We start from the raw sequence: 20,457 nt of genomic DNA on the forward strand, positions 1-20,457 counted from the left end.
ATCAGAAGGTCTGAAGCTGTGAAAATCCTCAGAAGAGAAGACACTGGAGATGTTCAATTTATATACAAAATGTTTTTATTAATTTTTTTGTTGTTGTCATTTTTCATTTTAAATTTACATTATCTATTTACAATACGCAGATTTTGAAATGCATTTTTTTTGCGTGAAAAAACCCTTGCAATTCTGGAGACGCTTTGAAACGTAAGGTTTTTAAAGAAATATTTCAATAATTCCTGTTCATCGAACAAAGAACAACTGGCACAAACACAATAATACAAGGTTTGAAATGATATACAGACACATTACTGTATATCTATCTTAGTCATATTTCAAAGTTTTTTTGTTGAGAAACAAATTCTCAAAGTTTTCAAACCAGATAAATTTCCCAACTTCGGAATATATTAAATCAATCTCGGAAATGTTCTGAACTCGAGTTGCCAGTAGCGGTTTTGAAGTTGAGTAAAACTCCTTGAGATGATGACCACGGATGAAGTCATCTGATCTGCGATCGACTGTTCTAGTCCTCATCCATATCCTCCTCTTCCGCTTCCTTATCACCGCCGACAGCGCCCTCTGGTGCCTCTTCATCCTCCTCGTCTCCACTGTCGTCGAGCACGCGCGGTTTCTTCTTTCTCACTTCGGTGTCGGAATCCTACAAGGAGACAGAAATATTTGAGAATATCTTCTTCTCTGGCAAGTGACTGCATTTAGTCTACTCTGGCAAGTGACTGAATTAAGTCTTCTCTGGCAAGTGACTATAAAAGTCTACTTAATTAACAATGCAGTTTCATGAAAAGGTTTAAGCTTGAAACGGTAAAGTTTTAACTGCTGTCCTCAATGAAACAGGAAGTGTTGTAGCAATTGAACCAAAACAAGTGGCTGAATTTAGTCTACTCTGGCAAGTGACTATGAAGTCTACTTATTGAAGAATTACACGCAGAACGTTTAAGGGTCCTATTTCATAAAAAACTTGGAAACGGTTGAGTTTGAAGTGTTGTCCTTTTGAAGTAACCAATATAGCAATTGAACCAAAAAAAAATTGAGTTTAACTTTTCACGAAACCGGACCCCGGAAACTGGACTGGTAGCGATAATGGTATTCATTATTGCAATTCGATAAAACTCACCCCTTCATCATCGCTATCGACGACCTTCGCTTTCATCAGACGTTTCGTTTTCTCATTGTCGGAATCGGAGTCTTCGCTCGACGTGTAAATATTCGGCCGATCTGCGGAATATAAACAAACAACATTCTGTATCGTTGTCATCGATACCTCAGTTTATCGCAAGAGATACAAGGTTCTTACAGATCACAGAATCCAAATTAACTTAGATATTTTCCTGACCCTGACCAAAAATTTCCTAGTTAGATTTTAAGATATTCTCTGTGTCTTATTAAGTGGTTCCTTGTGCCACACATCACCAGTAAGTACAATAAGACATCAAAAATTTAAATTCCCTGACTTTTCCCTGCTTAGAAAAAATGAATCCAGAATCCTTGATTTTTACGGATCTGTAAGAACCCTGTTGATATTTCGAAATCTGAGATATGTTGATATTGCGAGATGATAATATTTAGGTACCTCGTTTGCTGCCTGACTTGTATTGTTTTTTGATATTCGATATCGAGATAGCGCCTTCATCATCTTCTTCCTCTTCGTCATAGTTCCCTGGAGAAAATCAAATTCAAATCAGTTTGTTTACAATGTTTTAACTTGACGGCGTCAAATCTGAAGTGGACCTGATTCCACTGTTGCGATTAAGAGCCCTTGAGTTAAAATTAGTTCATTTTCAATGTTTTGAACTCTGTTGAGACAAATCGAACTTACAACTGTGGAACTGGATCCTGAGTTTTGGTAAACGAAGAGAATATTCGGAGAAATAATTAGGCGGGAACCATACCTTCGAGATAAGACGATGATAAGCCTCGAGAGTGAGCCTTCTCGCGTACACGACGTTGTTGTCCTTCTCGGCGTATCGCGGCTCGAAGTTTCTCTTCCTCTTTCTATTGTAGAAACAAAACATCAAGTAATTAATTATCTTCAAAAATGTTCTTGATATGGGGGACGTATAATGCTACTGTGGATCCCACTGTGGCAAATGAGGATCCACCAGGCATCACTAGTGTAGTTACTCCTTCAATTTAATCTACATTCCAATTGAAATCGGACTGACTTTTTTTGATTTGACACAGGCTTACCTTAATCATTTCTGATCGCTTAGACTCTGGATCTTTACCAGCGATCGGAAGCACTCGGATTCGTTGAGCCTTCGTAGATCTATCGGCGAGTGACATCGTCATCTTTCTGTGAGTGAACGAGTCTGTCGAATGAGGCCTGAAATACGCACACAAAAAAAAACAATCATGTTTCCAAACCTTCAAAATGAAACAAACAGTTTTTCATTCCGGGGTTGAGCAAATTAGCTAGACTACAAGGTAGCCCGTTTACAGGCATATTGAAATATTTAACTCAATTGGTCTGGGACTATCTCTGCCTGCAATCAAAGGATCAAGGCCAATGGACAAATTTCCATACCTTTACTCAATAAAGTACTGGTACGATTGAACAATCTGTCCCTGCGAGTATTCAGTGAACAAGTCAGTTGGCCAATTAGCTTTCAACAAGTGGAGGGACAGCATATATCTACGGTTGTTCTGTCTACTGGACAGCTTGTTATAGAATAACAGATAATTCAGGAAAAATTGAGTGACTTCAATTACCTGAATGTGAGTTTGGTTTTGAAGACAGCCTGACCCTGTAAACCAGTTCCTTGTCTGATGAACAAATGGTTGTAATCTCCGTGTAACTGCATCGTGTAAACATCGAATACTTCTTTACCGAGATGAAGTGATAGACTGAAAATAAATACAACGGATCAAACTCATTAAACAAGTTTGACTTCACAATTAAAATTAGTTCATTGCAATATGTCAACTCCTAGAGACTAAAAATCTTCTACTCATCTGGATAGGGTGGCCACTTTCACTTATTTACAAATCCCCTGAGTCCATGTGATTACACAAAAATTCCCCCCTTAGTTAATCAGAGAAATTTCTGGGTTTAAAATGTTACAATTCATTCATTTTTCATTGAATTATGTACTGATAGAGAAACATGTGGTCAAAAAATATTATCCGAATTCGCTGAATTATCCAAGTTTTTGCTAAAAATTGTCAAATTTGAATTTTCCGCGATTTTTTACTAGATATTTCTGATTACAGGTTTTCTGGGTCAGTGGCCACCCAAGAAGAGGCTCAAATAGAACTTAAACAGCATTATCAATTGTAGGTTGAAGATAGGCCTACCTTCCATCAGACCATCGCACCATACGGGCGTTACTCTCACGGGCGAGCTGTCCGTCATCTTCGTACGCGTCGTTCCCAAACTCGTCCTTCGCCTGGCGCCACCTGATCGTGTTCTCGACTTTCAGTTTCAAACGCGCTCGACCTTCCTCGTCGAGAACTTCATCTTCGTCTATTTCATCTTCGTAATATCCCGAATCGTACGGCCTGAAATATATTTCACAATACGATGACTTCTCTTCTATGACATCCTAACTCGGTAGTGATTCAGACCTCTGGACCCGGTTCCACAGTTGTGAGTTAGAGTTAACTCCGAGTTAAGATTAGTTCATTTTCAATGAGTCAACTCTTAACACAGAGCCGTGGAACTGGGTCCATGGCATTAATTATCAACTAATTATCTATGATGAGTTCTCCTAGAATAATATAGCAAAACCTACAGTCGATGATTATTTTTCAGTAAACTTACCTCGTTTCGACGCTGAGGAAATTCGGTAGTTTGACGTAATGTAGATTCGACGTTTTGAAATTCGTGTTGATTTTCGGAATTTCGACTTCGATTCTAGTTTCGGGAGGCGGACCTTCTTCTTGTGGCTCTTCTTCCGCTTCCTGAAAAACCAGAAAAACACGAAATTAAGACGAAACGATTAAAACATCATCAATTAAAGCCATATTTTCATCGTGTTATTTACATTTACATTTTCCGGTTGTTTTTCTTCAGTTTCATTGTCTTCTTTCTCCGAAGCCGAACTGATGTCGTCTGCGTCACCGAATAAATTCTCCGTCGTCGCTTCTACAAAATCAACAATTAGTTTTAAAATCTCATATTTCAAATTCTCTAATCCTCTCTCTCTCCCTTCTCTCTGGCCCTCTCTCCCTTCTCTCTGCCCCTCTCTCTCCCTTCCTCACTACTGCCTCCCCTTACTCTACCCTTACTTCGCCTCCTAAACCCCTAACACAATTCTCCTAAACCCCTACCACAATTCTAACAGATTCTCTATTTTAGGCTAAAAAATTGATACCCTGTTTCTCGTTTCTGCTGAGCTTAAAAGTTGACCCAGCCGGCCGCCTATCTACCCTCTATCTACCCTGTACATTACTTATTTTAAAATCATGATCAACCTAATTATAACAGACCGGGCAATTATAGAAATGAACTGATTACAAATTCTAATGAGATTCATTAAATGACGCGGCCGATTAGGAGAAACAAGGACTGAAGGTATGATTTTTTTAGCCTTACAATAATTTACCGGTGTTTTTAAGATTTTTTACCTCCGTGTTTGTCTTCTGTTCCGCTTTCGTCGTCGTCGCTGAGAATGTGTTTTTTCTTTTTCCGTCCGATTTCGCCTTCCGAATCGGAACCTTCTTCACCGGCGCCATCTGTGAATAAAAATACACGCCGTTATTCATTCGATTCGACATCAATCTCTTGAATTCATCAAGATGACCAGTCTATAAAACTAGGCTCCGGTTGAGGATTTACCCCTAGGGGTAATTTACATAAACATAGATACACAGTTTTTTACCTTTATGACTAGGACTTTTAGATTGTGACCGCGACTTCGACCTTGACTTTGACCTAGATCTTGCAGGACTTCCAGATCTCGCTGATCCAGCAGGACTTTGAGGTGATCTGAAAAACAGTTTCGATGCTTACTATCACTGTCGGTAAAGTAGATAAGTTCAGCTGCCCATCTATGCTGGTCCTATCAATTAAGACCTTACTGAGCTAGGTCACCCTACGTCGTCTCAAGCAAAGTTGAAACAGGCTTTAGCTTCACATCCTAATTTAAAGTTTAATCTAAAGCTTACCTTGATCTGGAACGAGGTTGACTTCCCTCGCGCGGAGAACCGGAATGAGATCTTACAGAACCAGCTGGACTTCCTGATCTCGATCGAGCAGGACTCCCCGATCTGGCCGGACTACCAGATCGGGATCTCGCGGAACCGGCCGGACTACCTGACTGTGCTGAGCCCGCCGGACTACCAGATCGTGATCGTGCTGAACCTGCTGGACTTCCTGACCTTGATCTGGCTGGACTGCCCGACTTAGATCTTGCTGAACCTGCTGGACTGCCTGATCTTGCTGAACCTGCTGGACTGCCTGATCTTGACCTTTGTGAGCCCGCTGGACTACCTGATCTAGATCGGGCTGAGCCTGCAGGGCTGCCAGACCTAGCTGATCCAGCAGGGCTTCCAGACCTAGCTGACCCTGCAGGACTCCCTGAGCGAGCAGGACTTCCAGATCGAGCTGACCCTGCAGGACTCCCTGACCGAGCAGGACTCCCAGATTGGGCTGACCCAGCAGGACTACCAGAGCGAGCTGACCCAGCAGGACTCCCTGACCGTGCCGGTGACCCAGATCTCGCAGGACTTCCACTACCATTAGGACTTGCGGGAGGACTTCCACTGCCGGCTGGACTTGCTGGCGGACTTGCGCTGGCAGCTGGACTTGCTTGGGGACTCCCACTACCGGCTGGACTCGCTGGAGGACTTTCTGCTTCACTTTCTGAAAAATCAACACACATTCTAAATCACATTACTCATAATTCAGCATTAGAGTAAATGAATAATTTTTTTTGCTGCATCAGGGCCCAGTTCCACAGTTAAGATTTAAGATTTAACTCTTGATTCAAATCATTGAAAATGAACTAACTATAGCACAGAGTTAACTCTAACTCACAACTGTGGAACTGGGCCTAGTGTATCTAGTTTTTTAACCTCTACTATCCGTATCTAAATGACTCTTAGCTTCAATAAAACATGATGATTGATACTGCTTTGATTTTCTTACCTGACTGCATTTCAACATCTGATTCGTACTGTCCACCTATTTCATCTGAATCACTGCCCTCATCCTCTGGAGAGAAACAACATAGATTTAGAAATTTGACACTGAAACACTTTCAAACGTTACAAATATAATCAATAACCCTTTAAAAGTATGATCACCTTGTAATGCTTGTTTGTCCAATTTTTTTATTCATCAAACAAAGCTTGGATTGAATTGATTAGATCAACGGCGATTTTAGAGCCATTTCGATTATATAAGTCTCGAAATCTCTCCGAAACAAGGCAGAAATAAAATCACATATTTACCGTAATGTCTGAACTGGATGGGCATTCTAGATCTGAAAGTATTCGCTGATTATTTATTGCGGAAAACGCGAAGTGAACATAAATTTAATTTTAATTGAATTTAACCAGCGGCTATCGACATTACGCGAGGAGTTACTGGGCCGTACTGTGCACTGAAAGGATTCACTATACATAATTCTAGTGTATTTTATAACTTCATTGTGTAAAGAGTAGATTTTTGATAAATTCTAATTTGGATATTGAAAAATAATTTACTATTCTAAGCGCATTTTTATTTTTTAAATGATCGCCATTTCGTGTTATCGTTTTGTTCGTGACGGAGCTCTATTCCGACATGGCCGCCTTTATTTACCCGTATACGCGAAGTCTCGAGAAGGCGTCATCTTTCATCACATCAACAAAGATACGTCAAATATTTTCGATCGCAGCATCCCAAACGACTGCAACTAGGATTCAAAAAGCCTTGTAAGTTAAAGTTTCACATTTAAGTGTAGTTTTGACTTAAAAATGTTCGTTGCATTGGCCTTATAGCCAATCAATGCAATTCTAATCAATCAAATTTTATTCACATTGTTCAATTCATATTCGTTACATCTTAAATTTCATCGAATTTTAGGCGTGCAATTCTCTTCTTCAGTAATTATTTATTATTTGCCGAGGTTTTTTCATCAAAACATTTGGATAACAGCTCGTTAAGAATCTGTTCATATGGTGCTGTTGGGGGTCCCACCCTCTCTTGTCCTGTCCCAGCTGTGCATCAGGGAGTGCCAGTCTCTTCTCAACCTCGCCGTTTTAGCCATTATCCCCCTCTATTGTAAATTGTATTGCCACATCGCTGCTGGTAGGTATTTTGTCCTGTTGCTACAATTGCTCCTACAGATTTTGAGATAATCCATCATTCCAGCCCCAGCTTCTCCTGGCTTACACCTCGTTTCGAAGAAACCCCAAAAATTTGTCATCTGTTCATCTGTTGCAAACAAATTGCTCAAGTCACATAGGCCTACTGTTATCACGGCCATGACCTATGGAATGGTTTGGTAGTATCCTTATCGCATTAAGTGGGACATGAGTGTGAAATGAGTAATGAGCTCTATTTCAACCATTCCTTCTTGCGATAAGCTTTTAATTCGTCACATGATAATTATCGTCATATTTCTTCATTTACAGAGACAGCTAGAAAAAATTGGGCCCTTTGACTACCCCGACTCGAATCTGGTGCAGTTTCAATTGTGTCAATTTTATGCAATATAATGCTTTGTCGACTAGAACATCGTCTTTAAAAATCGGAATCTGTTGCGTTTTATGCTGCTTACACTGCCATCGAACAAACTAGTCGAAAGATAAAGAGCTTCGAAGATAAAACTTCATCCGAGAATAGAATAGATTCTATTATCTCTGACGGGAGACGAGATTTTTACTCATACGAACAATGTGTGTGGTGCATTTATACTTGAAAGACATCTTACGTATTTACTGAATTAGACATTTTTTACTCCGATTTAACCCATCTGTGCGTTTACACACAAAACTAGCGTAGACATCGCCTGTATTGCTAATCATTAATCTGTATAATCGACTAGATCAGGAAATTAATCATTTGTGAATTTGTGTTCAGTAGTTTTACATCGTTCAGATCTCTCGTACTGTCAGCAATTTTAACATTGCGTGACCTGGCACTATTTAGTCGTTGATACTGTTGCAGAACTATATGCTAATTTCAATCAGGATTTGAATATGCAAATTTACGTAAATTGAGTTTGAGGATTTAGGCAAACTCGTAACTTCGATGATAGGAGTGTGTATGATTGATTGTATATGTGATGAAATCGAATATATTAGATTTAGGAGAGAGTTTAGCTCCTATATATGTATGGTCAACGCGCGTGACTGATTACGAAATCGAAAATATTTAAACTTCAAACTATTCGTAGATGCATGTTCATGACATTTTCAAGTGTAATCGGTTCGAGCGAAACTGTCATCCGAAATGTCTCTCTGCAGTAGAGAAATTCTAATCATGTACTCGTTATATTGCCAATAATTAGCGACCGATCGATATTGTGGTTAATTTGCGTAAATTATTGATTAGCAAGCGCTGTTAATCGGTGTCAATCAAATGAGCATTTAGTTTAGCGCGGTGAAGACTCGGATACAGTCTACGCGTCTTGTTGTGACCGGATACACTAGGCGGTGATGGTTTGTACGCAAACCGTGGGCATGTCCTCCGTCGCAGCTCGCGAGGTCGCTTCCACTTGCAACGCGTGTTCATCGCGAGTTCAATCCGTAGCCGAAATGTTGCTACTTACATCCGACATTCGCCCGTTGACCATCGCCGCACAAAAAGGGGACGACTCCGATACCGGAGCGTTCCGGGACTCGTTCGTGCATTGTCGCGATTGGATCACGTCGCGTACGAAGCGTTTGTTTCTACTAGTCGAATCGATTGCTGGTCATCTACCCGCCGTCAATCATCAATGGACGGACGTTTGTCGCATTTTGATCGAGATCAACGAATATGTCGTACAAACGACGGAAGCGAGCAGTCACGCGGCCTATCTCATCGGTTCGAAATATTCAGGCTGCAGACCGGCGATATCCGGATGTGTCGATCGATACGCGGTAACCCGCGCGGGCGTCGACATCGCGCATGCGTGTGCGCGTTTGAAATACTCGCCCATCGAACAACTCAACTCGACAGTTCTGATCACGTTCTGTTCCGAGATCACGCGAAATCTCGCCCTGCTCACCGAGACTTGTCGCCAGGCGAGCGAACGAACGCCCTCTAGCGATGACGCCGAACAGTTTAGATTATGCGTGAAAAGCGTGACGTCGATAGCCACGTGTTTGTTGGCGAGTGTGAGGAGTTTCCGATTAAACTCATGCGAGAAACTGCACCAAAGATGCGTCGGATTCGCTGACGCTTTGACCACGGCCACTAGCGGACTGGTGAATTTCGCTACCGAGACGGATTTCATCGGCGAACCTGCATTTTTTACCGGAGAGGCACGAATCGCTCAAAACTCAGTTTTAGGTAAGCGTCAGTCGGAAACTAGCAACACTAGTAAAATTCTGCAATGGAATCTTCCTTGTCCTCTGTAATGTAAGGAATGTGTAAAATTCTTCGCTGGATTTCGCAAAGCAGTTTTTTTTCGGGGCGACAGGAAAAAAACTAGCTGGAAACTGTTCATGAAAACCAGCAGGGGATGCAGTTGTTCGAGTTGGTAAAAGGAGTCAGTTAACCAGTGGATAGTTGACATGGTGACCATTAAAGGTCTATCAATACTATGGTACCTATCCTCAGATTATCTGTTACCAACTTGGGTAACTGATCTCAGCTTTTATGAAAACCAATTTGAGCAACTGATCTCAACTAATAGGCCCCTATATGAAATATTAATCAATCTATTCTTTGTTTTCTATTTATTCCAGGAGCGTGTATGAGTGTCGTATCTTCTTGTGTTCAACTATACCGCTGTGTTCACAGTCTCGCATTTGACAGTAAAAGCCATCGTCATCGAACTCGCGCCGACCTTTGTCTGGGCTCTCTGACCAAATCGACGAATCGTCTCGACGAATCTTTAGCATCGGCGCGAGTCGTGGACGGCTCCGACAGCGCTGCCAACGCTGCTGCTGCTGGGGATGATAGCGTTCTGTCCCGTGGCGGGGAGGACGGGGACGAGATTGTGTCCGAGGAACGGAATGGCGGCGATGGGGCGTCATCGAATCGAAGCAGCGGCAGTTGGGAATCGTCCGATTCGTAGCCAACATCGACCACTCATTGAGGTGTTTAAATCGGGAATTGTAGGGATACTATGATAGTTTAATTTAGAAGTGAAATAAAAATTGTTTGATGTTTTAGAAAAGTGGCATAATGCTTGGACTACGTTATTATTATATGCATGATTTACAATATATTTAGAGATTTTTTTGTGTAAGAATATTATGGGAATTATTGTGGTGTTGAATTAAGTTATCGACTTTAGAAGAGAATTAATATAAATGTATGTTAACTGGTAAAAATTGAAAAAAAAGAATGAAATTCTTTTTGTAAATTGAAGTAATCGATAGATTCGATCTTGTGTCCGGTTTAGTCTTCGTCTATCATGCTGTAAAATTCTACGCGGTCAAGTTTTAGAATACAGTGGACTCTGTCTATTACTCGATTTTGGTTGATACTGGTAATCATCTACCTCGAGTTGGGGTCAAATACTTAGAATTTGTTGAGAAACTGTAGACTCTGCCTCTCACTTCGGTAAAGTTGATACTCGTAGAATTCTACCTCGAGTTGTTGGTGTCGAATGCCTAAAACGTTAAGAGTATGCGCAATAGACTCTGTCTCGTACCCGGAATAGTTAAAGAATTAATCATCAAGTGATTGTATCAACTGTAATTTGGCATGTTATTTAAAACTGAATAAAAATGATTTGAAAAGTGCAACGTAACATGTTATTATATTGTTTTCTGACTCGCGGTGTTGATAGGCGGGCGTAGGTCGACTTTGCGATGCAACGGTCGTGTTGCGTCGCAAGGTTGACCTACGCCAAGCTTTTAGGCCTACCCCCAGAAGAGCTTGTGTGGAATGCTGTGTGGAAAAGTAATCCCTGTCCTCTGGACAACCTCTGATCTGTTCCTACAAAGGAAGTTGAAGTCCCCACCTAAAGGCCGACAGTCTTTTTCAAGGGATAGAAAATATGTCCTATAGAAGAGTAAAGGATAAACCGTATGATTATAGGGCAATGTTAGCAAGGACAGGAAATGTTATGTAAAGGGCGAAAGCAAAAACCCATTAGTGTATGAACGGACAATGCAAAATATATTCGTGCGTTCGCCGGGAATCGAACCCGGATCCATTGCTTGGAAGGCAACGATGCTAACCTTTACACCACGAACGCCGCTTGGTTTGACGAGACTAAAATAGAATGCAACTTGTGACAATAGACCCATGTGTACTACACGATCGCGTAGCGCGGGAGAGCGACTGGCGGATATCAAATAGGTCAGAGTTAGTAACGTACAACGTTACAACGAGCCTCCTCATCGGCCTCTACAAGGCACGCGGTGATCTTATAAACTTCAACTTTCATTTTAAAAACCCTTAATTTACTTCCAATCATAGCATATATACATGTAGTTAAGGTCAGCGAGGACGACAAAGCGTGGGCCGATCTCTAAATGAGGTCCAGGCTGGCGGCCACTGATTTTCTTACATTTAAGAGAACCCTCCTATCACTCCTACGTATCTTCCCGTCTCAACCCTCCTACCATTTCGTTTCAGAATAATGGCCTCTCTCCTCGTGGGCTTTGTCATCTCCGCCGTTAGCAAGATGTCTCACACTGTCCCCACATACTTCAACAGCGGTCCCGTCAGAGACGCAGATGAAATTCAAAATTGAGGTATTGATTTCTCTGATTCACGAGTTGTTGCATCTTTGGTAAACAGTTATTTTCAGAGCGTAAATGACAAATGAACTACAAACACCATTGATCAACACTTTTTGGTGCGTAACTGCCACATTATTGCCTGTCTGAGCCGGGGTGGTTTCATGCTGCATTCATTGGCGCGAATATAATCATTCTGGTTTCCGTAAACCAACTCAAATCAGGATCGTTTAGATAAAAAGAATTCAGGAAACCCCTGGAAATGACGTAGTCCTGATTGATTTTCGGGCTCGCTCGGACCGGCTGTCGACGCGAGCAGGGAATATCTCCTAACGTCATGCGTTATAGGCGACATCTGGCATTAATACAGTCAAAAAGCAAAAAATCGAACCAAGTTAGAATGACATAGACTTTAACTGCGGTATATCGTGAAATCCATAGACTGTCGCGTAATGTGTTTAAGGGTTTACAGATGATTTGTGTGATCGACATAATCTACGTGTTTTGTATAGATTTGTGCCGGAGATTGGGTGAACCTCAAGTGAGGATTAAGAGTTTCATACATTGTAAATAGCGGACTAGTGTCTTATTTCTTGCAAACTGCGCACCGTCGTGCTAATGTTTTAGGATGATCAACGTTTCGATACGATCTACAAAGAAAGCAATTAATTTTGATTGATGCCTGAAATTCACCAATAACGGAGAGAGAAGTCTTTTCGAGAAAAGATTAAATGGAATTGGCGAACGTCGACTTTTTGAAAACTTTATCTTTAAATTGAGTTGATACATCGGTTCTTCGTGGCCATAAGGTTGGCGAAGGATCCTATTCAAAGATCACATCGATGCGATAGCAATCCCTATGGATGAAATGCTGTCATAACAGATAAGTAAGGTAAGCAGGCTTTTAACAAATAAACATATATTAGGCACCCACTTCGAAATAGATAAATGCTATTTCAAATAAGTAGCGTTGCAGAAGGCCAACTTTCCTAGACGAAAATCCAAACTTAAACTAAATCCCAATTTGAAAATACGTAAAATCATATGTACTGATGTATTGAGTTACTCTTTAAGGGGGTTTGGTTTATAATTAAAATTATTCCCGTATTCATTTCCAGAAATATATAAAGGACCGAGGGACGCATTCTGGCCAACAAATCTAAGCGAAATTTCTAATAAGATATCGTGGATTTTTCTTGAACCAGGAACTAGCACGCAGCTCAATAATGGCGAATGTCGGCAAAGCAATGTTTGCAGTGATTTTATCTATGTTCGTCGCATCGATGCTGGAGCCGGTGTCGCCATCTAGTGAGCACGACGAGAAAATACGTGGTTTGCTTGCCGGCTTGATGAGGCGGTTGAAACATTCCGGCGATAGTAAAACTACGGACAACTCGAAACCACGTCCAATTTTTAGCATTCTTTCAAACGATCCATCTAAGAACAATGCTATTGAAGTGGCTGCCGAGAGTCCACCGCGAGAGGAGAGTACGTCAGCTGGCTCAGAAGCTGCTGACGTCGTTTGCACGAACGGGACAACAGCTGTCGACGCAAACGGCACGACAATTTGTTCTCGGGTATCCCCTAGCAACACTAGTCAGGCAAATACTTCACAAGATGGCGCTGCGGCGTCGGCCCTCAGAAGCGATAGTCAAGAAGTGGCCGGCGACAACGCAGTGGAAAATACGTCTTTTGAAAAATTGCTCGGTCAGTATCGGCAACAAGCGCAAAAGGAACTCGCAGACTCAAAAAATAATACCTCAGAAACGACAGACGATAGTAATGCAGATAAAACAAAGCAGACGGACTCATTGATCACGGCAGATGGTGAAACAACGCATCAGCTTAAAAAAGTACCGACTCTAGAAGAGCTGTTAGCTGAAATGGCAGAACAGCAATCAGCCTTAGCTGCAGACGAGACAGAGGCTCCACAAACTGGTTCAGATCTGGGGATTTTAGCTTCAGCTGGCTCAGTGGGAAATTCTGGTGCGTCTGCCGCTGAGGCATCGGCAGGAGATCCTGTTACGTCACAAGGTGAAGAATTTTCACAACAAGAAGCGGTCCTCGCAACGTCTGACCAGACAGTACCAGATCCCGGAGCATTCCCCGAGACGGCATCAGATCAGGCAGTGGCACAACCAGGAGCAGTCCTCGCAACATCCGACCAGACAGTGGCGCAAACTGGAGCAGAAGATAAAACATTTGACGAAACAGCAAATGTAGATGTAACTGGAAGTAATGAAGCTCCTCCGGAGAATGTGCTCCAACCTAATGACCAAACTGCTCCAGCAGCGACAGCTCCAAATATCCAAAATATAACAGCTTCACAATCGGAAACTGCTGAAGAAAAAGTCGCCGAGTTGATTGGTTCTTTGGTCAATAGAATTGAAAATAATCAATCCGTCTCCGAGCAAACGTTAGATAACAATAGTGAACGTTCGGAAACACCGCCGACGTCATCAACATCGAACAACCAATCAACATCGGTGGACGAGAATTCTTCACGACAGCAAAATAAGAAACAGCTGTCAGCCTGGGATAAACTGTACAAAATGCTGACCTATAAACACGTTGGTAAAAAGCTGATCAGTGATATACTATCTGATATTGAAAATACCGACGGCAAAACCAGTGCTAGACCTAATACTGATACAGGAAACGTGACCAACGAATCTTTAGTGAACGGCACGGATGGAAATAGAGCCCCAATGGCTGATGGCACGCTTATAAACAGCAACGATTCAGATTCGACTTCTGGGTTGTTAGAAAAACCTTCTTCCGATGGTCAAAATGGCACTGTAGATTCCTTAGTGTCTGGTAACGATAGTGGCGTGTTTGCTAGTAACTCTGATGTCATACAGAATGACACAGCAAAGGCTGTAGTAGTTGATGACACGTTGGTGGCAGCTTCTGCAACACCTACCGATATCGGTGATAGGGTTTCGGCGGCAAACGGTGCTGATAGTTACTCGAACCAACCAGAAACAAATAAACAATCCATTTCTACGAATGTTACAAGTGAGTTTGCAAGCGGAAGCAACTCTTCTGCGGCAACAGTATCTGTAGCAACGGGTAACGATTCTGTAGCAACCGGGGACAATGGTGGCTCCATAGCAACGAGTATCGAAGGCAACCACACGACCGAAGTAGGAGATAATGTGACTTCAACTGTAAATACCACTTTCCAGCCTTCCGATAAGTCAATACATGATGCAATAGAAGATAGTTCACCAAGCAACGATGGTCAAGTGAATGGAAACTTTCTAGCGAAAGAAATAATTTCACCGAGGACGTTGTCTTCCTACCCCGTCACGCCGACAGCCGAAGGTAGATATATAACAAAAACAACCTGCATTTGACTTATTACGTTGACCAACTCATTAATTGTTGAACTGGGGTCTCTTTTAAACTGGGGTCTCTGATGTTGCTTAAAAATGTTTACGTATAATTTCAGATATGAAAAGCGAAATTCTTCAAATCAATTGGTTACCAATGGTAAGTGTGCCCTTAATTGCCCTTTCTCTGAGGGCAGCAACCACCAAAACCTGGTCACTTTGAAACCGGCCAATTTGATACTAAATCTCTCTGTGTCTGGGGAAGAGGCCATTGAGGTTGTAAATGCAACAATTGTGTGGAAACCTGCACAAAGTAATGACATAATAATTTCATCATCTTTTACTCTGGTTTTATCTATAAGTTAAAACAGTCGGTTACTTGTCAATTAGAGAAATCTCTTTCTCCCGACACACTGAATGATTGTACTCGATGTCATTTAGAATTCGGACAATATGTTGCACGATCTGTTCCCGATGATTCTCGCTGTTTCTGCCGCCGTTGTGTTGATCATCGTGGCATACGTCATGGTGAAAACGTGTCGCCGAATTCGACGTGTGAAACGCCGCAAAAAACACTCCAACTCCACCAGCGCCTCGTCTCGTAAACCAGCCGGCGCGCGCAACCAGAAACTCACAGATGACGAACTAAATGTATGTATGTATGCGCTTTAGTTCGTATTCCAGAATAGATGACTGCCCTATATACAAATATAAAAACTATTCCCTAATTGATGTGTAGGCTCATGAACAAGACAGGGGTAGATTTAAAGGGTGGTCTCGAGGGTTCGTACCCTTGCCTCCCTCTAGGTTACCATTTTCGTTAAGGACAGAGCACGTCATTCATGTCCCTCATCCTCTCGGAAATCGCCACCTTTCAGATTTATTTCTTTCAAAAACCGATGGAGGAACCCGAACCGGCTGCCTTATCTGAGAAATGCCTTTTCTTTTCTGTCAGGACCCCGGTCTTCCAGTTTTCCTAGATCCGCCCCTGCAAGATGGCTAAGATTATCCGTCCTTCGTTTCCATTATCGAATTGATGTAATTGTGTAGGCCAGATGGCTTAAATCCCACGTCCATTGCGTAAACAAGAGAGCTACCTCGATCATCATCTGTATCTCATCCTGAATGGTGCCCAACTGATCCATTAGATTTACGTTATAGGCCATTCTCGAAAAGTTGGCTGCCTCCATCAGTATCCTTTTTGGCGATTTCCAAGATGCCCACCCATCAAATACAAAAATATGGACTATTCTGGAATCGCCTGCATTTGAGAAATTCTCTTACTTCCAGACACCATCGAATTGACATGAAGCCGATTAGGACTTTTCCAAAAGACATCGTTAATCCGCCTACGAATAAATAATGGTCATCCCACACCTACTACCCCTTTGAAAAGGAAAGATAGTTCCTTCCACAATTCTTCCATCATAAGACCATCAAACATTACATTTTGTACAAATATATTTGGATTTTTTTTCTGTTACTCTCTCATTCTCTAGACGATTGGGGTAGGCACAAAAAATCGTAAAGATCTGGTGATGTTACTGGCCGATAGTTCCGACGATGAATTATTCTAAAGGCAATTCAGAGAATGAAAATGATGAGAACAAAAGAGATACAGTAGAATTCAACGAAACGTCTGAGTTGTGCAGAGTCTCATGGCGTTGTGAAACTAATATTCTCTAAATGTAAAATCTAATTATTATGTACTATGTATTTATTCTATACTAAGCTATGTATTGTGTGTATATCGTAGTTTCAATTAAGAAAAATTGTAGTTTTAGAAAGCAATATACCATGTCTGTCCTTTGATTGATTTTTCTACTTTTTTAAAGTCTAGTTATTTTTATTTCACGTGGTTTAATGGTTTTGTTGCCTACATGTTTAAAACATTTTTGTATGAATTATGTTACTGATATTACATACGCGGGAATTCGTGCAGATGCATTTTTTACCAGGAAATCAACTCGTTAACAAACACGGCAAACAGAGGATCTATATGAGGCTGATAAGGTTCATACAGAAGTAAATCGTTTAAATCGCGATTTCCTCCCATCAAATCAGGTGTGTATGGTTAACATTTAAGTTGAGAAATCTTTAACTTTGGTTCACATCGAACCATATGTTTTTGTTCATGCGGGCCTAACCATAGCCTGTCGTTCGATAAACTTCAGCGTCAAAGATTCGGTGGTAATATTTACCATGATAGATTTGTGTTGAATCTTGGCTCAGTTTTACCGAATGTTTTCTATTTGTTTATACGGTTCATTCAGTTTCAAATTGAATTCCGCCTTTACAAACCGATATTTCAGGCGGGCTTGTGAAGGCATATTGGTCTGTGTACGTAAAAAATCTTAATGTTCATTCAGTTAGGTTATAATAATTACAAGAAACTTGATAAATTTCATAAAAGAGTCTTTGCCACTGGAAAACATCATTTCGAAAGAACTGCAATATAAAGCACACGTATATGTAAACTCTGTTTCTATTTGGAAGGATGAGGTTGGTTGTTTTACTATGGATGACAATAGTTCTAGGATGCTGTTCAGGTTCGAAACAACAGGAAAGGCATAGACGACAGATTCCAACACCTCCTCCGTTACCAGTTGATACAGGCAAGTACTAAAACAATTCGGAACAGATATAATTTTGTTTATGAATCGGCCTTTGACATCAAATTGAGTGATTGATTCAGTTTGTCGTGGCATAAAACCAGAATAATGGGTATTACCGAAAATATCATCAAATTGACGTGTGTTACAGACACTTTCATGATAAATGGCTGTGACGAAAAAATCAAACTATGGCATCATCAACTTTATCTATGCAATTCCACAGAAAAGATGTCTAGCTCTATAAATCCTATAATATCATTGAATTGGAAAGTAACGATTTCGATTTCGATGATGAAACTACACTAGCTCGAGGAATCATTTTCGGACTTTATTTGTCTTTATTGTGGGATTTTCATTACATTATTGTCACAAAACGGATATAGTGTCAGTGTGGGGGATATTAAATCTTTTAAATATCAAACAGAAAATCAACCAAACCAACACTGGCTGTCAAGGTTCTCTCCTGGATTGCAGGTTGCTTCGACCGGTACGCCGGTGTATGCGTACCGATGGAAGACTGGGTCACGTGTCCACGTAGCGACGACCTGCTCACGTGGAAAGGCTGTTCGCATGGTTCGGTTTGTTGCTATCAGCAACGCGCGGAGACGACTAAATTTGTTCCACTAACCACGCCTCCTCCTCAACACGGTAAGTCTCGGGAAAAAATGTCGAATCCGCGCACCTGTAGATTTAGATGAAAATGATGATCAATATATTATCTGTTGCATGTTAAAAGGCGCCTGTGGAATAAGCTATGTCAACGGTATGGCTTCATTCCGAGTTGTGGGTGGATGGAAAGCGGAGAAAGGCGAATGGCCGTGGCTGGTAAGTCGAAATCTAGTATCATTTCCCCCAAAAATTTGGGCCCAACCTCGGTAGACTATATACATGATTTACGGTGTTTACAACAGGGGGCGTTGGTGTATGATCCAGATAAAAGACACATGTGCGGTGTAGCTTTAGTCGAAGGACAGTGGCTCGTTACAGCTGCGCATTGCTTCATCATGTGAGCTCATTTTATTCTCTTCACATTTTCCATGCTCAATAGCTTGAACATGTCAGTAAAATCTGGATTAGTTACAAATGAGGACCTTCTCAATCGATTTTTTTTTCCAACCCGGTTTTAGGGACAGCAATAAAGGCAACTACCACGTGGTAATGGGCGAATACGACAAGGATGTACCGGAAGCAGAAGAACAGAAATTCATCATAGAAGAGCTTCATTTGCATGCACATTTTGATACTTCGACGAAATCGAAAGACATCGCCCTCATCAAACTGGACCGACCTGTGAAGTTTACTAAACACGTTCAGAGGATTTGTCTTCCGGACAAAAGTCAACAATTTGAAGGCCAGATTTGTACGGTAGCCGGTTGGGGCGTGCAGAATATGATGTGTAAGTGAAATGCAGGTGTCGCTTTTATGGATGAGTTTTAACTCAAACCATAAAACTAGCCTTAGGTAAAGGGCGAAGGTAACGAAGGACCAATTTTTACTGTTCCCCTGGCCGTTCTCCGCCAGATGTTTCATTTCTAGAAATATTAATGTATATTAAATGTTTGATTTTTCTTTGATCAAACAGCCACTCAAACATCCCGATATCAGATGGAGGTGAATTTACCGTTGTTACAACCGAATCAGTGTCAAGAGAAGATCTTCAACTTCTTCAACGATACGCAAATGTGTGCTGGTTTCCAACACGGGATGCAAGACGCGTGCGGGGTGAGTGAACGATTTCTCAGTGGTTCATTTTGCAAAACGCTCTAAGTACCCTCGCTCAGTACACTCAGCAACGATTCTTCTGGTAAGAGTTCATGTTTGAACCTACCTTAAAGATGGCTGCCTCTTTAAAATCCCAAAATGGCAAGGATTTCCACTTAGAAAAGTAGTTCACCTTGCTTTACAGATGACTGCCTCGTCATGCCACAAAATGACCAAATTGTTACATTGTAGCATTCAATTCCCCACTACGAAGAGACCATCGGAATAGCTGCTTTTTCCAATTGGTATCACCGTTTGTGGTGTTATAGACCGTTCAAGAAAAGACGACTGTTTTCTTCGACGGCAACAACAAAAAGGCAACAAAATATGTGGCCTCAACCCTTACAGAAAGTTCGCCACCTTCATGAATCATCGATTTACTGATTTCCAGTCACGAGACCGTCATTTTCATAGACATAGGGAAATGAGATTTTGTTCGACTGTCCAGCTAATGCGAACTAACTTATTATATTTCAGGGTGATTCTGGAGGACCGCTGATGTGCCGACCATATGGGACCTATCGCTGGCAATTGGCGGGCGTGGTCTCTTGGGGAAATGGATGCGCATTGCCTGGCATGCCTGGAATCTATACCAAAGTGACCGCATTCCTCGACTGGATCCAGCAATACACGAAACTAGTATAATACGTGCCCTCCAAAATTTCATAAAGCCATCAGTTTGAATAACATTGTATCACTTTATTTCCTTTTAATATTGTTCGATTTAGTTTTAACCTTTGAAAGATTAAGATTATCGCCTTTTGATTTCAGGCCACAATGATTGATCGATTAAGGCTTCGGCCTATATTTCTTCGACTGTCTTATCAAATCCTCAGTATATTACTTTAAAACAATACTAAAAAGTTTGTAGCCTTAAACTTCTGATCTAAAGTGCTTAACTTTTCAATGTTTTGACAAGAAATACATCAGCTCTAACTTCGCTTTGAAATAAGAAAATGTTA

General features: G+C 41.4%; 4 protein-coding genes and 1 non-coding gene across 9 annotated transcripts; 3 read left to right on the forward strand and 2 right to left on the reverse strand.

Moving 5' to 3' along the window:
• Window positions 1–93: 93 nt before the first annotated feature.
• Window positions 94–6,501, reverse strand: LOC141913951 (RNA polymerase-associated protein LEO1-like). Of its 3 annotated transcripts, none has more exons than XM_074805180.1 (14): window positions 6,406–6,501; window positions 6,101–6,166; window positions 5,119–5,815; window positions 4,833–4,939; window positions 4,579–4,686; window positions 4,002–4,096; window positions 3,773–3,912; window positions 3,307–3,510; window positions 2,722–2,856; window positions 2,200–2,335; window positions 1,902–2,004; window positions 1,583–1,669; window positions 1,127–1,227; window positions 94–652 (listed from the first exon to the last, which is right to left on the reverse strand). In XM_074805180.1, exons 1-14 carry the CDS (start codon window positions 6,428–6,430, stop codon window positions 518–520), a joined length of 2,139 nt encoding a protein of 712 aa, XP_074661281.1. In that variant the 5' UTR covers window positions 6,431–6,501; the 3' UTR covers window positions 94–517. The 3 variants fall into 3 exon arrangements, with proteins under 3 accessions (XP_074661281.1, XP_074661280.1, XP_074661282.1); XM_074805179.1 differs by having other exon boundaries at window positions 3,996–4,096; XM_074805181.1 differs by lacking the exon at window positions 6,406–6,501 and adding an exon at window positions 6,259–6,396 and having other exon boundaries at window positions 3,996–4,096.
• A 245-nt stretch (window positions 6,502–6,746) lies between these two features.
• Window positions 6,747–10,834, forward strand: LOC141914006 (talin rod domain-containing protein 1-like). Its single transcript, XM_074805250.1, has 3 exons — window positions 6,747–6,870; window positions 7,573–9,436; window positions 9,835–10,834. The coding sequence occupies exons 2-3, from the start codon at window positions 8,599–8,601 to the stop codon at window positions 10,164–10,166; spliced, it is 1,170 nt and encodes a 389-aa protein (XP_074661351.1). The 5' UTR covers window positions 6,747–6,870; window positions 7,573–8,598; the 3' UTR covers window positions 10,167–10,834.
• Window positions 10,835–11,225: 391 nt separating this feature from the next.
• Trnag-ucc (transfer RNA glycine (anticodon UCC)) lies at window positions 11,226–11,297 on the reverse strand. The gene has a single exon. It is a non-coding gene; the product is annotated as a tRNA-Gly (tRNA).
• Window positions 11,298–12,179: 882 nt separating this feature from the next.
• LOC141914032 (uncharacterized) lies at window positions 12,180–16,862 on the forward strand. 3 transcript variants are annotated; one of them, XM_074805282.1, is made up of 5 exons: window positions 12,180–12,676; window positions 12,903–15,111; window positions 15,239–15,279; window positions 15,561–15,774; window positions 16,619–16,862. In XM_074805282.1, exons 2-5 carry the CDS (start codon window positions 13,011–13,013, stop codon window positions 16,645–16,647), a joined length of 2,385 nt encoding a protein of 794 aa, XP_074661383.1. In that variant the 5' UTR covers window positions 12,180–12,676; window positions 12,903–13,010; the 3' UTR covers window positions 16,648–16,862. The 3 variants fall into 3 exon arrangements, with proteins under 3 accessions (XP_074661383.1, XP_074661380.1, XP_074661382.1); XM_074805279.1 differs by having other exon boundaries at window positions 15,561–15,770; XM_074805281.1 differs by having other exon boundaries at window positions 12,990–15,111; window positions 15,561–15,770.
• Window positions 16,863–17,099: 237 nt separating this feature from the next.
• Window positions 17,100–20,439, forward strand: LOC141913958 (chymotrypsinogen A-like). Its single transcript, XM_074805190.1, has 8 exons — window positions 17,100–17,183; window positions 17,616–17,734; window positions 18,209–18,382; window positions 18,471–18,559; window positions 18,646–18,740; window positions 18,862–19,130; window positions 19,317–19,456; window positions 19,973–20,439. The coding sequence occupies exons 2-8, from the start codon at window positions 17,617–17,619 to the stop codon at window positions 20,138–20,140; spliced, it is 1,053 nt and encodes a 350-aa protein (XP_074661291.1). The 5' UTR covers window positions 17,100–17,183; window position 17,616; the 3' UTR covers window positions 20,141–20,439.
• Window positions 20,440–20,457: the final 18 nt, after the last annotated feature.

Source organism: Tubulanus polymorphus, chromosome 12 (genome assembly GCF_964204645.1).
Source record: "Tubulanus polymorphus chromosome 12, tnTubPoly1.2, whole genome shotgun sequence".
NCBI lineage: Eukaryota > Metazoa > Nemertea > Palaeonemertea > Tubulaniformes > Tubulanidae > Tubulanus > Tubulanus polymorphus.